Source organism: Phycodurus eques, chromosome 3 (genome assembly GCF_024500275.1).
Source record: "Phycodurus eques isolate BA_2022a chromosome 3, UOR_Pequ_1.1, whole genome shotgun sequence".
NCBI classification, from domain to species: domain Eukaryota; kingdom Metazoa; phylum Chordata; class Actinopteri; order Syngnathiformes; family Syngnathidae; genus Phycodurus; species Phycodurus eques.
This window is the reverse complement of record NC_084527.1, coordinates 32,847,241-32,861,561: the sequence shown is the minus strand read 5'-3', so window position 1 is coordinate 32,861,561 and position 14,321 is coordinate 32,847,241. Positions and strand designations below refer to the sequence as shown.

At 40.7% G+C, this 14,321-nt stretch overlaps 1 protein-coding gene across 1 annotated transcript; it reads left to right on the top strand.

Annotated features, from left to right (window-relative positions):
• Positions 1 to 1,072: 1,072 nt before the first annotated feature.
• On the top strand, positions 1,073 to 13,529 carry LOC133399584 (Golgi phosphoprotein 3-like). Its single transcript, XM_061671149.1, has 4 exons — positions 1,073 to 1,252; positions 7,359 to 7,490; positions 12,843 to 12,957; positions 13,105 to 13,529. The coding sequence occupies exons 1-4, from the start codon at positions 1,073 to 1,075 to the stop codon at positions 13,527 to 13,529; spliced, it is 852 nt and encodes a 283-aa protein (XP_061527133.1).
• Positions 13,530 to 14,321: the final 792 nt, after the last annotated feature.

Genomic DNA, 14,321 nt, shown 5'->3' with positions numbered 1-14,321 from the left:
TTGCTTACGGCAAAGTAAAACACGAAATTTACCATCTCTACAAATTACAATATTACGTAACAAACAATCAAGAAACAATGAAAATGATTTTTTAAGTAGAAATTCTGAAGGAAGTAGTTCCCCAAGTGTTAAATGAATCTATAAAATGGATGAGTACTGAAATAAATGGACTTGTGTACCATATTCTAATTTATTGAGATATACTTTTATTTGGGAGAAATGTAACAGTGAACATTGGTACGCCGTTTATGACATGTTCAGTCTCATATTGGTTTCAATATATTTACTATGAACACATGGAGCTGTGCTCAACATTGTGTGTGCAAGTGTGCAAAGGCACTGAACCTTGATATTTTTGTTCAACATTTTGCTGGCCACCATAAAAACAGCCATCTTAAATTTGTTTACAGATATTTGTGAATATATGTGATAAATGTTGATAAATGTAGACTGTCAAATATTTCTAATAAAACCTTGAATTGTATTTGTTGAGAATTGTTATTGCATAGGCTACAAGGACTGGGTTAATGTTCAGCATTAAACTATTAATTAAACCTACCTGAGAATTCACAAAAATGCAGATTCGAACCACCCTAGGTAAAACTCTTTTCTGTTCATCAGTTTTTTGACCCAATACCAAATCGCAACAGTTGACACTCTTAAAATAATCCAGAGTATATGAAAAAACAAATATTTTTTAAACATTGGTTGCCCATTTCACTGTGCAGGGATTATATTGACCCGTTAGTTTCTACTGGTTCAGAACCTGAAACCTATTGAGCGATTGTGTCTCCACCTGTTGGATAATGTCGGTATCACATTCACAAAGATGCCATGTTTCTTACAACAGCGACGCAGAGAAAGCAGCAATACGCCATACGTTTGCCATGATTCCCTTTACGTAAGTAAGCCGTAGCCGGAGTCCGAGGCGCGTTGCTCCTTAGTTAAGTTAAGTTAAGTTAAGTTAAGTTACGTTACGTTACGTTACGTTACGTTACGTTACGTTACGTTACGTTAAGTTACGTTAAGTTACGTTAAGTTACGTTAAGTTACGTTAAGTTAAAAAGCCGACATGACTTCGTTGACTCAACGGAGTTCGGGCCTTGTGCAGAGGCGAACCGAAGCCTTTCGGAAAGCCTCCGACAAAGACCGACCGTCCGGCAAAGAAGACCAACAGTCGAGACCGGGAGAAGAGCAAGGCGATGACGATACAGGAGACTCAAAAGAAACACGCCTGACTTTGATGGATTTGATTTTATATATATATGTATGTATATATGTATGTATATATATGTATGTATATATATATATATATATATATATATATATATATATATATATATATATGTATATGGACCATGCCGCCATATTATGCTCCAGCACGCCCGCGACCCTAGTGAGGAGAAGCGGCTTGGAAAATGGATGGATGGATATATGTGTATATATATACGTGTATATATAGATCTATCTATATATACGTGTGTGTGTGTAAATATATATATATGCCGTGCCTGCGTGGGTTTTCTCCGGGCACTCCGATTTCCTCCCACATCCCAAAAACAAAACATGCATTAATTGGAGACTCTAAATTGCCCGTAGGCATGACTGTGAGTGCGAATGGTTGTCTGTTTGTATGTGCCCTGCGATTGGCTGGCAACCAGTTCAGGGTGTACCCCGCCTCCTGCCCGATGACAACTGGGATAGGCTCCAGCACGCCCGCGACCCTAGTGAGGATAAGCGGCTCAGAAAATGGATGGATGGATATATATATATATATATATATATATATATATATATATATATATATATATATACATAGATCTATCTATCTATATATATATATATATATATATATATATATGTGTGTATATATATATATATATATATATATATATACACACACACACACATACATACAAACACACACGCACGCGCTTGCCTCACTTCTGCTTCCTCCTTTGCCGTTCGTGGCGCGTCCACTGTGGGCGCGATGCAGGAGTGGGGGTCGGAGTTGTTGTAGGCAGTCAGACCAGACTGCAGTTCCGTAGCTCCTCAATGAGAGTAGACTTTTAACTCCATAAAAGTAGTTCTGCCTGTGTCGACCAGAAACCTACGACTGTATCCGTATCAGAGCGGACTTGGTGCATGAGAGTTAACTGTTGCGATAAACCCGGTATTTTAAGTAGGACTCCTGATATAGCATTGTTTTGTTCGCGAATGTTTCGTTCAAATAACCAATCTTTTCAGTAAACGTAATGAGCTGAATTACTTTATGAAATTATTTTGTTCTTTTGAGTTCTGCCGCCGTTAGCCAGCCTGCTCGGACTGGAAACAGAAGCGTTAGAGACCGGAAACGGAAGCGTTCTGTGCAGTTTTGACGTGTCAATTGAGACAGGCAGCTGTTGCGGCGGAGAAGATACGGTCAATTTTCAAAATAAAACACATTGACACGTGAATTGCAATACAACAGAAATTATATAAATTGGTCATTCTTTCTCTGCGGCCCGGTAACAAATGACTCACGGCCCAGTACCGGTCCGCGGACCGGGTGTTGGAGACCACTGCTTTCGAGCATGATTCGACATAACGCCGGCATGTTTACGTACAACCGTTCGTGCTAGCACTAGCATGCTAGGCTACAATTTTTTTATTTCCTGCTTGCGAGCCATATCGTATTAAAAGTACGTGAACATACCTCAAGCAATCCTTGAATTAAAGTCCTCTCCCGAGCACCGATGACCACCACCACATAGTTTTCCCCATTTTGTTTTTAGAATACACAGAACGCGAGCCATTGTTGTTGTCGTCGCCATGGTAAAGAGTGTATCCGGTTGCGTTTCAGTGGACAAGATAAAGCCCAGTGATCGTAAAAGATAGGATGCCGTGGTATCGGAATACAAGGTTTTATTGTAGTAGTCTGACACAGTGCAATTATGAAAGACCAAATTTGTCTTGCAGTCTGATCCAGGCATTACATGTTGTCTGTCTCAGATGTGTTGTCTGTCCCACACCGCCGACATGTTTTGAAAAAAAAACCTTTATTGGCGGTCAGATATTAACAGTACTACGTCAAAAGACACGTGACAACGCTAAATATAAACTAGCTTTTGGATTCAAATATACTAAAAATACACAATGACGTCATTGATCGGTTTGGCGAATTATGACATCAAAGCCAATCAGCATAAAATGCTAATTATCGCCCGATGCCGATTAAGCCGATCAGATCGGTGTGAAGTCTGGTATAATGCGCATGCACCCCCAAAGTTGACCTCAAAATTGTGGAAAACCCTGCTACCCATGTATAATTCATTTTTACAATGCATTATTTTTCTTCTCCCCATATGATCAAAACATGAAGTATTATCTGTTTTGTTAGTTTTTTCATAGAATCATTCTGAAATTAAGCACATTATTTGAATACGTAATACTTTCTTTTTATTATACTATTACTTACTACTATTTTACCTATTTTTAAATTCACAGATTTATTTTTATTTACTAAATGAGAAAACACAGTTGTGCTCATATGTTTGATTACCCGGGCAGAATTTGTAAGATGTGTACAATTCCTTGTAGAAAACATGTAGGACCAGGCGAAACACATTTAAGGTGGGACAATAAAGTATTTAGTCAGCCACCAATTGTGCAAGTTATCCCACTGAAAAAGCTGAGAGGCCTGTAATTTCCATCATAGGTATACCTCACCTATGTGAGACAAAATGAGAAAAAAAAAATCCAGAAAATCACATTGTCTGATTTGTAAAGAATTTATCAGCAAATTATGGTGGAAAATAAGTTTTTGATCACGTACAAATAAGCAAGATGTCTGGCTCTCACAGACCCGTAACTTCTTCTTTAAAAGGCTCCTCTGTCCTCCACTCGTTACCTGTATTAATGGCACCTGTTTGAACTCATCAGTATAAAAGACACCAGTCCACAACCTTAAACAGTCACACTCCAAACTCCACTATGGCCAAGACCAAAGAGCTGTCAAAGGACACCAGAAACAAAATGGTAGACCTTCACCAGGCTGGGAAGACTGAATCTGCAATAGATAAGCAGCTTGATGTGAAGAAATCAACTGTCGGAGCAATTATTAGGAAATGGAAGACATAAACCACTGATAATCTCCCTTGATCTGGGGCTCCATGCAAGATCTCACCCCGTGGGGTCAAAATGATCACAAGAACGGTGAGCAAAAATCCCAGTACCACATGCGGGGATTTAGTGAATGACCTGCAGAGAGCTGGGAGCAAAGTAACAAAGGCTACCATCAGTAACACACTACGCCGCCAGGGACTCAAATCCTGCAGTGCCTGATATGTCCCCCTGCTGAAGCCAGTAAATGTTCAGGCCTATTTGAAGTTTGCTGGAGAGCATTTGGATAATCCAGAAGAGGATTGAGAGACTGTTTTATGGTCAGAAGAACCCAAAATATAACATTTTGGTTAAAAAAAAAACAATGTGTCATGGTTGGAGGAGAAAGAATGCTGAGTTGCATCCAAAGAACACTACCGTGCTACTGTGAAGCATGGGGGTGGAAACATCATGCTTTGGGGCTGTTTTCTGCAAAGGTACCAGGACGACTGATTCGTGTAAAGGAAAGAATGAATGGGGCCATGTATTGTGAGATTTTAGGTGAAAACCTCCTTCCATCATCAAGGGCATTGAAGATGAAACGTGGCTGGGTTTTACACCATGACAATGATTCCAAACACACCACCCGGGCAATGAAGAACTGGCTTCGTAAGAAGTATTTCAAGGTCCTGGAGTGGCCTAGCCAGTCTCCAGATCTCAACCTCATAGAAAATTTTTGGAGTTGAAAGTATGTGTTGCCCAGCGACAGCCCCAAAACATCACTGCTCAAGAGGAGATCTGCATGGAGGAATGGGATAAAATACCTGCAACAGTGTGTGAAAACCTTGTGAAGGCTTACAGAAAAAGTTTGACCTCTGTCATTGCTAACAAAGGGTATATAACAAAGTATTGAGATGAACCTTTGTTATTGGCCAAATATTTATTTTCCACCATAATTTGCCAATAAATTCTTTTAAAATCAGACAGTGATTTTCTGGATTTTTTTTCTCATTTTGTCGTCTCTCATAGGTGAGGTATACCTATGATGAAAGTTACAGGCCTCTTCCATCTTTTTAAGTGGTAGAACTTGCACAATTGGTGGCTGACTAAATACTTTTTTGCCCCACTGTATATTGCCAAAAGGATTCGATTACCCATCCAAATAAACTTAATCAGGTGTTTTCATCACTTCCATGGCCACAGTTTTATAAAATCAAGCACCTCGGCATGCAGACTTTTTACAAACATTTGTGAAAGAATGGGTCTCTCTCATAAACTCAGTGAATTCTAGCATGGAACTGTGATAGGATGCCACCCTGTGCAACAAGTCCAGTCGTGAAATTTCCTCGCTCCTAAATATTCCACAGTCAGCAGTTGACTCAGTATTATAAGGACATGAAAGCATTTGGGAACAACAGCAAATGAGCCACTAAGTGGTAGGCCACGTAAACTGATAGAGCACGGTCAGTGGATGCTGATAGTGCGACGATGTCGCCAACTTTCTGCCGATTCAATTGCAACAGACCTCCAAATTTCATGTGGCCTCACCTCCTCGGCCGATGACGGAGGGGACTGCAGTGCCATGCGAGCCTCACTCTTAGGCATGGCGAAGTGGTGGCGCGCGCGGCCGTTATGGCTGTCGGCATTCATAGTAACAACATAGCGCTCTCTTGTCAGATTATCAGAGCAGGTGAAAGAGATTGACTAAAGCAGACTTAGAACCACCATGTCTTATATTGTTAGACTGTGTAAGAGGGAGCATTAAAACAGGCTTTTGCGCAAGTGTGACCAGATGAAATTTTTATTTGCACACACTTGAAAAGGGTCGCGTATGTGACCATTTTGGTCGCGATGTCGAGCCTTGTTACTCCAAATTTAATTTGCCTCTCGCTGGAATCTGACCCACATCATCTCCCGTGGGACTTCCGGACATCTCCGTGCTCACATTCTCCCATGTTCCTTTCCTTTTCATGCCGAATGTTAAAGGCCCCAAGTTCTTTAGGATTATGACGGAAATCAGAGAGAAAGAAGAGCAGAAGAAGCAAGTGTGGTGGACCAGGAAGTAGCGATGATTAGAAAGGGGGAAGTTAGAAAGGGACTAAAGAGGATGAAAAATGGAAAGGCAATTGGTCCTGATGACATTCCTTTGGAGGTATGGAAGCATCTAGAAGAGGTGGCTGTGGAGTTTTTGACCAGCTTGTTCAACAGAATTCTAGCGGGTGAGAAGATGCCTGAGGAATGGAGGAAAAGTGTGCTGGTGCCCATTTTTAAGAACAAAGGTGATGTGCAGTGCTGTGGGAACTATAGAGTAATAAAGTTGATAAACCACACAATGAAGTTATGGGAAAGACTAGTGGAGGCTAGACTCAGGACAGAAGTGAGTATTTGCGAGCAACAGTATGGTTTCATGCCTAGAAAGAGTACCACAGATGCATTATTTGCCTTGAGGGTGTTGATGGAGAAGTACAGAGGTCAGAAGGAGCTACATTGTGTCTTTGTAGATCTAGAGAAAGCCTATGATAGAGTACCCAGAGAGGAACTGTGGTACTGCATGCGGAAGTCTGGAGTGGCAGAGAAGTATGTTAAAATAGTACAGGACATGTATGAGAGCAGCATAACAGTGGTGAGGTGTGCTGTCGGTGTGACAGAGGAGTTTAAGGTGGAGGTAGGACTTCATCAGGGATCAGCCCTGAGCTCCTTCATGTTTACAGTGTTGATGGATAGGCTGGCAGATGAGGTTTGACTGGAGTCCTTGTGGACTATGATGTTTGCAGATGATATTGTAATCTGCAGCGAAATCAGGGTGCAGGTGGAGGAACAGTTAGAATATATTATATATATTTTTTTACATATATTAGCCACATGGGACTATACACCGCGGATATATATGTTGTGAAATTAGATATTTACACAGAGAGTTTATAAATGTTTATTTCCATACCTTGTTTCCAAACAGCGCTTGTAACACGGCAGTAAAACGGCTCAAACATAACAGAAAAGTCATTGTTTTTATTATCCTCCTCCTGCTCATTGAAACCACCCTAGCATAAACGGACAGTCACATTCAAAATTAAACCTACCCCTATGGGCAATTACATAATAGTCTTCAATTAAATGAGACATATGCCAAAAAACATTTCTCATGTGTCTTCATAAAACCAACAAGAACAGACTGAACAGACATTGGCCTTTTGGTTTCATTTACACTTTTTAAAGAGATTGAGTAATCTTTTATCAAATATTTTTCCATTTATAGGGATATGTATTCCATTTTATAGGGATATACCTCTTTCTGGAATGACTGCATTTCATCAGGGTTACGAGGGTGCATGCTGATCGAGCTCGCTCTGTGCGGTCGTCTTCAGTTGGAAGCCTGTGGCATGCGGAGGAAAGGTCTTCTTGCCAGAAAGGTAGTCAACTTATTCAAGTCAACTTATTCAACATTGAAATGGCAGACTAATTACTAGAATTTTGCCCATTTGAAATCCTTTAGTAATTTAGATATAGTAATATCAGTTGGCCTTCTACAATTGCTAATTTATTGAACAGAAACAACTACACTCAGGCCATTGTTTGAACATGTCTACACACTCCTGATCAAATTCCCGGTTTTTGTGATATAAAAATATTAGACCAAGATAAATAATTTCAAAACCTTTTCCACCATTAAGGTGACATAACCTGTGCAACCCAGATGGAAAAATATGTATTTTCAAGAGAGGAAGTAAAACTTAACAATTGAGAGATCAGAATTATCCAATCAGATTCAAATTCATTTTAAATGTGAGTCAAAGGATACACTCTTACCACCATTTAAAGTATCCTTTATTAACCCCCCTCATCATTTTGTCTATTTTGGATGGACTTAGAGTTATTGGTAATATCACTGCTGTATTTCCTCTAATTTATTACTTTCTTCACTGTGTTCCATGGCATATTTAATACCGAGGAAATTCTTTTGTACCCCTCTCCTGACTGATACCTTTGAACAATGAGATCACTCTGATGGTGTGGACGCTCTCTGGAGACCATGGCCTTTTCTGTAAAGATGTCTCTGCAAAAATGTCAGGAAAAGCATTCAAGAACAGCAAAACTACTCAGATTTATGGTGACGGTTTTCGGTTCGTTATATGTTGACTCTTAACAAAAGTCAATTATTTATTGTACAGTATATATTATTCGCATTTCAATTATTTGTATTAATCATAAATGTATCTTTGTACGTCTGTCCATGCCAGCCGTGTTTGACAGGCAGAACAATGAAATGCTCTTCCACTACATGGCAAAACCTTTTTGTTCAGCTAAACAAGCCCAGATTTCACACTGAGTAGCCTCAGTACATTTGTGACTACATTGAGATAATTATTTCAGTATCCTACTTTTATGATATTTTTGTTTGGTGGTTAACAATGCGATTTATCTAATGTGAAAGAGGTGACTGGAAAACACCAATGTAATCGTTCTTCTCTTAAATAAAAGCTCAAGTTATTAAATAAGTCTTATATGATGGACATTGACGTTTAAATGACTTGGTTGTCCATTTTATACGGTGGCTGACTGGCAAATGCGCTGCAAATGGCCATATGCCGCATAGGAGGAATGACTAAACAAAAAAGATACAAGCACTGAAAACAACTGCACAAGGAAAATGCAAGATAGAAATGGTGCAATCACAGAAAACTACAGCAAAAGAATAATGCTACAAGATAAAAATGCTGCAATCACAGAAGATAAAGCAAACACAAAATGCTGCAAGATAAAAATGCGCCACGGCGACGCTGAGCTAGGCGCTCAAAGTTGTCGGCGCATTCCACTTTTATTACTATCCAGTACAATTATTTTTTTTTTAAATAACTCATGAAACAGACCTCGACAAAAATGACGGTACCACTAAAAAATAATTTGACCGTAGGGACATGTTCAAACAAGGTGTGTCCTCTAATTAGCATCACTGGTGTCTTCAAACTTGTAATCACTCAGCCTATTTAAAGGGTGACAAGTAATCACTGTGCTGTTTAGTGACATGGTGTGTACTACACTAAGAAAGAAAATTATAGACAAGCACGATGAAGGTCAAGGCTATCAGACCATGTCCAAGCAGCTTGTTGTTCTTGTGACTCCATTTGCAAATATTATTCAGAAATTTAAGATCCACGGGACTCCCTGGACATGGCCGCAGGAGGAAGGTTGATGACAAACTGAAGAGACAGATAATACAAATGATAATAAAAGAGCCCAGAACAACTTTCAAAGAAATTAAAAGTGAACTCCAAGGTCAGCAACACTGGAATTTGCAAAACTGCTGTGTTGATGTTGACAAGTCACAAAGCCTCTAGGAAAATATCCTCTGGACAGACGAGACAAAACTTGTTGGCAAGGCACATCAGCTGTATATTTGCAGAGGCAAAAATAAAGAATACTGTCCCTTCTGTGAAACATAGCGGAGGCTCTTATGTTCTGGGGCAGCTTTTCTGCGTCATTTCACATTACTACACCTTGTCTTGAATTTGTGCAGGGTACAATGAAATCTCGAGACTATCAAGTTATTTGAGAGAAATGTGCTATCCAGTGTCAGAAAGTTTGGTCTCAGTCACAGGTCATGGGTCTTGCAACAGGATAATGACCCAAAAAACACAGCTAAAAACACCCAAGAATGGCTAAGAGCAAAACACTGGACTATTCTGAAGTAGCCTTCTATGAGCCATGATCTAAATCCTATTGAACATCTGTGGAAGGAGCTGATACATGCCATCTGGAGAAAGCACCCTTCAAACCTGAGACAACTGGAGCAGTTTACTCATGAAGAGAGGGCCAAAATAACTGGTGAGAGGTGCAGACGTCTCTTTGAAAGTTACAAAAATAATTTGATTGCAATGATTGCCTCGAAAGGTTGCGCAACAAAATATTTTATTTAGGGTACCATCATTTTTGTCCAGGCCTGTTTAATGAGTTTGTTTTTTAAAATAATTCTGTTGAACCACAATTCAAAAGCAATGTCTGATTTTCATTGATTAATTTTAATTAAATTTTTATTATTTATTACTTTTGTCAGATTTAATCAGAATCATCTTTATGTCAAAAACACACAAGGAATTTGCCTCCGGTAGTTGGAGCCGCTCTAGTATGACAACAGACAGCCATTTGACAGAAAATACTTCTGAGACATCAAAACATAAAAACACAGTACGGAGAGTCACTGACCAATGGAAGGTTACCAGTAATGTGGTAATGTCGACACAATTTTTTATTTTTTTTGACAATTGTGTAAATGATGCAGTGTCCTCTAGCAATTTAGAGCAGTTTGAAATGACTAATAGAGTGATATCTGGTACAGTGACCATTGTGCAAATGGTATAGAGACTTCAAGAAATTTAAGCAGTTTAAAGTGACTAGTAGTGTGATAATCTGGAACAGTGTCAATTGTGCAAATAGTGCTCAAGCATATGAGTGGCCAGTATTGGTCAACAACAGATATGCGAATAGTGCAGAGTGACGAGACTACTGCAGTGAGTGCACAAATAATGTGTGACAACAATCTCAAGACAAATTTGGCAGCATGTTACAATGGAATTGTAAGTTAACTATTTAAGAAGTTAATGGCAAGAGGGAAGAAGCTGTTGGAATGTCTGTTAGTCTTAGTTTGCATTGTTCGATAGCACCTCCCTGAGGGAAGGAGGTGGAAGAGATGGTGACAGGATGTGGAGAGTCCAAGAGGATTTTGCATCGTCTTGTCTTAGTTCTGGCAGTGTGCAATTCCTCAAAGGTTGGTAGGGGGGTACCGAGAATTTTTTCAGCACTTTTGATTGTCCGTTGCAGTCGAAGTTTGTCCTTTTTTGTGGCAGCACCAAACCAGACTGTGATGGATGAACACAGGACTTATTCGATGACTGCTGTGTAGAACTGCCTCAGCAGCTCCGGTGGCAGGCAGTGGTTCCTCAGACGCCTCAGGAAGTACATCCTTTGCTAGGCCTTTTTGAGGATGGAGTAAATGTTGGAGTCCCACTTCAGGTCCTGAGAGATCGTAATTCCGAGGAACTTCAAAATCTGGATGGTTGACACGGCAATTGGACAGCGTGAGGGGCAGCTGTGGCGAAGGATGCCTCCTGAAGTCCACGATCATCTCTACATTCTTGAGCGTGTTCAGCTCCAGGCTGTGTCGGCTGCACCACAGCTCCAGCTGCTCCACTTCCTGTTGATACACAGACTCGTCCTCGTCTTTGATGAGGCCGCTGACTGTGATGTTGTCTGTAAACTTCAGGAGTTTGAGTGCGTTGAGTTGGAGTCGTTCTTGTAGAGAGAGAAGAACAGCAGAGAGGACGCAATCTTGCGGCGCCCCAGTACTGATGCTGCGTGTGCATGAGGTGGCCTCTCCCAGCCTCACCTGCTGTGTCCTGCCCGTCAGGAAGCTGTAAATCCACTGGCAGATGGCAGGTGAGACGCTGAGCTGGAGAAGGTTGGAGGAGAGGAGTTCAGGGAAGATGGTGTTGAACACAGAGCTGAAGTCCACAAACATGATCCTTGCATAGGTCCCAGCGCCGTCGAGGTGTTCTAGGATGAAGTGCAGTCCCATGTTGACTGCATCATCCACAGACCTGTTTGCTCGGTAGGCAAACTGCAGGGGGTCCAGCAGGGGACCTGTGACGCTCTTGAGGTGGTCCAGCATGATGCGCTCAAAGGACTTCATGACCACAGATGTCAGGACGACAGGCATTATAGTCATTCAGACCAGAGATTGCAGGTTTCTTGGGGACTGGGATGATGGTAGAGCATTTGAAACAGGATGGTACTTCACACAGTCCCAGAGATCTATTGAAGATCACTGTGAAGACTAGAGTGAGCTGGTCCACGCACATTTTGAGGGAGGATAGGGACACAAGGTCTGGGCCCGCCGCTTTGTTGATCTTTTTTGTTTGAAGATACGTCTCACATCCTGTTCGTGGATGGTCAACGCAGAAGGGGGAGTCAGAGGTATGGTGCTCGATGGTGTGGCTGGGTGGGTGCGGGGTGTGAAAATGTCATTTTTAATCTGCAGTAGAAGGTGTTCAAGTCGTCGGCTAGTCCTTTCTTGTTCAGTGGTTAGCGGGATGATCGCTTGTAGTTGGTTAGCAATTTTAATCCACGCCAGACTGACTTATTTTTAAGTTTTGTTATTTCTGTGACCAGTGTGGATTTTTCATACATTAACAGACGGGTACCAGTAATTTTTTCCACGTGTATATACCAAAAGTATCAAACCGGTGAGGACATGCAGTGAATGAGTTAAATAACCCCAAGGCAGAGAAAATTCCTTGATAATTTTTTTGTATTTGTAAAACTTGAGTACTCGTTCCAGCCCAAGAGTGTGTCATTATTCATTATGGGCCAAAATCTTTTCTGAGCTGTGTGCAAACTACCAACTACAAGAAATGGCTCATCAACGTGCTTACCCACAAGGGTTTCTCCACAAAGTACTAACTTGTGCTTTGCTTGGCGATTAAATATTTCCATGAATAAGATGCACATTTAATAACTTTAATTTAGTTTTTTCCCCCCAATTCGACTGACAACCAGAACTATTTGAAACTGTTCTATTGGTTGTCTAATTGTTTCTACTTTTTCAAACTTGCAAATTCAGCAGCGGCTCAAATAGTTATTGTCCTCACTTGTACAGAGCAAATAATAAATATATAGCTCCATTAACTGTCTGCAGAATGCTGCACAGACACATATATATAGACGCACATGCAGAGTGTATACCTTTACATTTTTAATTTTGTCTGCAGGTGATTTGTAAGTCAGATGCTCCTACAGGGGATGTACTCCTGGATGAAGCATTAAAACACATGATAGACACCCAACCACGAGAGAATGTGCAGAGCTGGATTGAACTGCTTAGCAGTGAGTTCTCTTTGGTACAAACTCCAGAATGTGTACTATTCTTTTTGTTTATTTGTTTGTTTTGGTCTTGTTTCCTATTGAGGTTTCCCTGTGTACTGTTAGGTCATGCTTGCTGTGATTCATTTCTTGTTTCTTATATTCATTCAGGAGAGACATGGAATCCCCTGAAGCTTCATTATCAATTGAGGAATGTCCGTGAAAGACTAGCCAAAAATTTGGTGGAGAAAGGTGTTCTTACCACTGAAAAGCAGAACTTCCTTCTTTTTGATATGACCACACACCCGCTTACTAACAATAATCTCAAGCAGCGCCTCATCAAGAAGGTCCAGGAGGCTGTACTGGACAAGTGGGCTAATGACCCACATCGAATGGACAAGCGACTTCTTGCACTTATCTTCTTAGCTCATTCCTCTGACGTCCTGGAAAACGCCTTTGCACCATTGCCGGAGGACCAGTACGACCTGGCAATGAAAAGAGTACGGCTGCTGCTAGAACTGGATTCTGAAGGTGAAAGCATGAAGGCTAACACAAATGAGCTCTTGTGGTCTGTAGTAGCTGCTTTCACCAAATGATGCAACTATGAGGACAGGAAACACAAGGCAATGGATTTTGGGAACTTTATGTATTTGTCAAGGAATCAGGAATACTGACTTCACCATGGTGACTTGACGAACAGTATCTCATACCTGGATTTTGGGTTGATTCCCCACATCAATGTTCCCTTGCCATGATCACGTACGTCCCTCCATGCTTACATTATGCCAATATAATAACTCCCATTAAACTTGAAATGAGAGCATTTTTGATGAATCGGGCAATACAGGAATCTTGTCATTGGTCCATTTTCACTTTGGTTTGTGCATAAATGTCAGACAATATTTTTTATAAAAATTCATACTGCTACTTTAGTGTATGCACCATTGGCAGTCCTGAGAATTCAATGCCCAACTGTGATGTGATGTTGTGGTCAATGGCTTTAGGACCTTAAGAAAAAAAGGCATCCCTCTCCAAACTATAGTCAGTTGCCAAATAGTTTTATACATTTCCCGTACATACAGTATATTCCACCTTGTGTGATGAGGGTGCAGAAGGCAGGGTGCAACCCAGGTTACTTAAGTCAGTAAATTACTTATTGGTGTATGATGACAGCGCTTAATTGTTATGACACATCTTGCAATAGGCAGATGAAGAAAAAAATAATTGCAACATAAAATGCAACCTAGAAGTTACGGACACAGGTTAGGCCACCTGAATCGTTGAACAGAAAATAAAATAATTGAAATTAGATATATTTTGGTCGAATTGTTAAACACCCCACTGCCAAAAGTGTCAACATTTCCTGGCTTCAAACAAAAGGTGCTCTG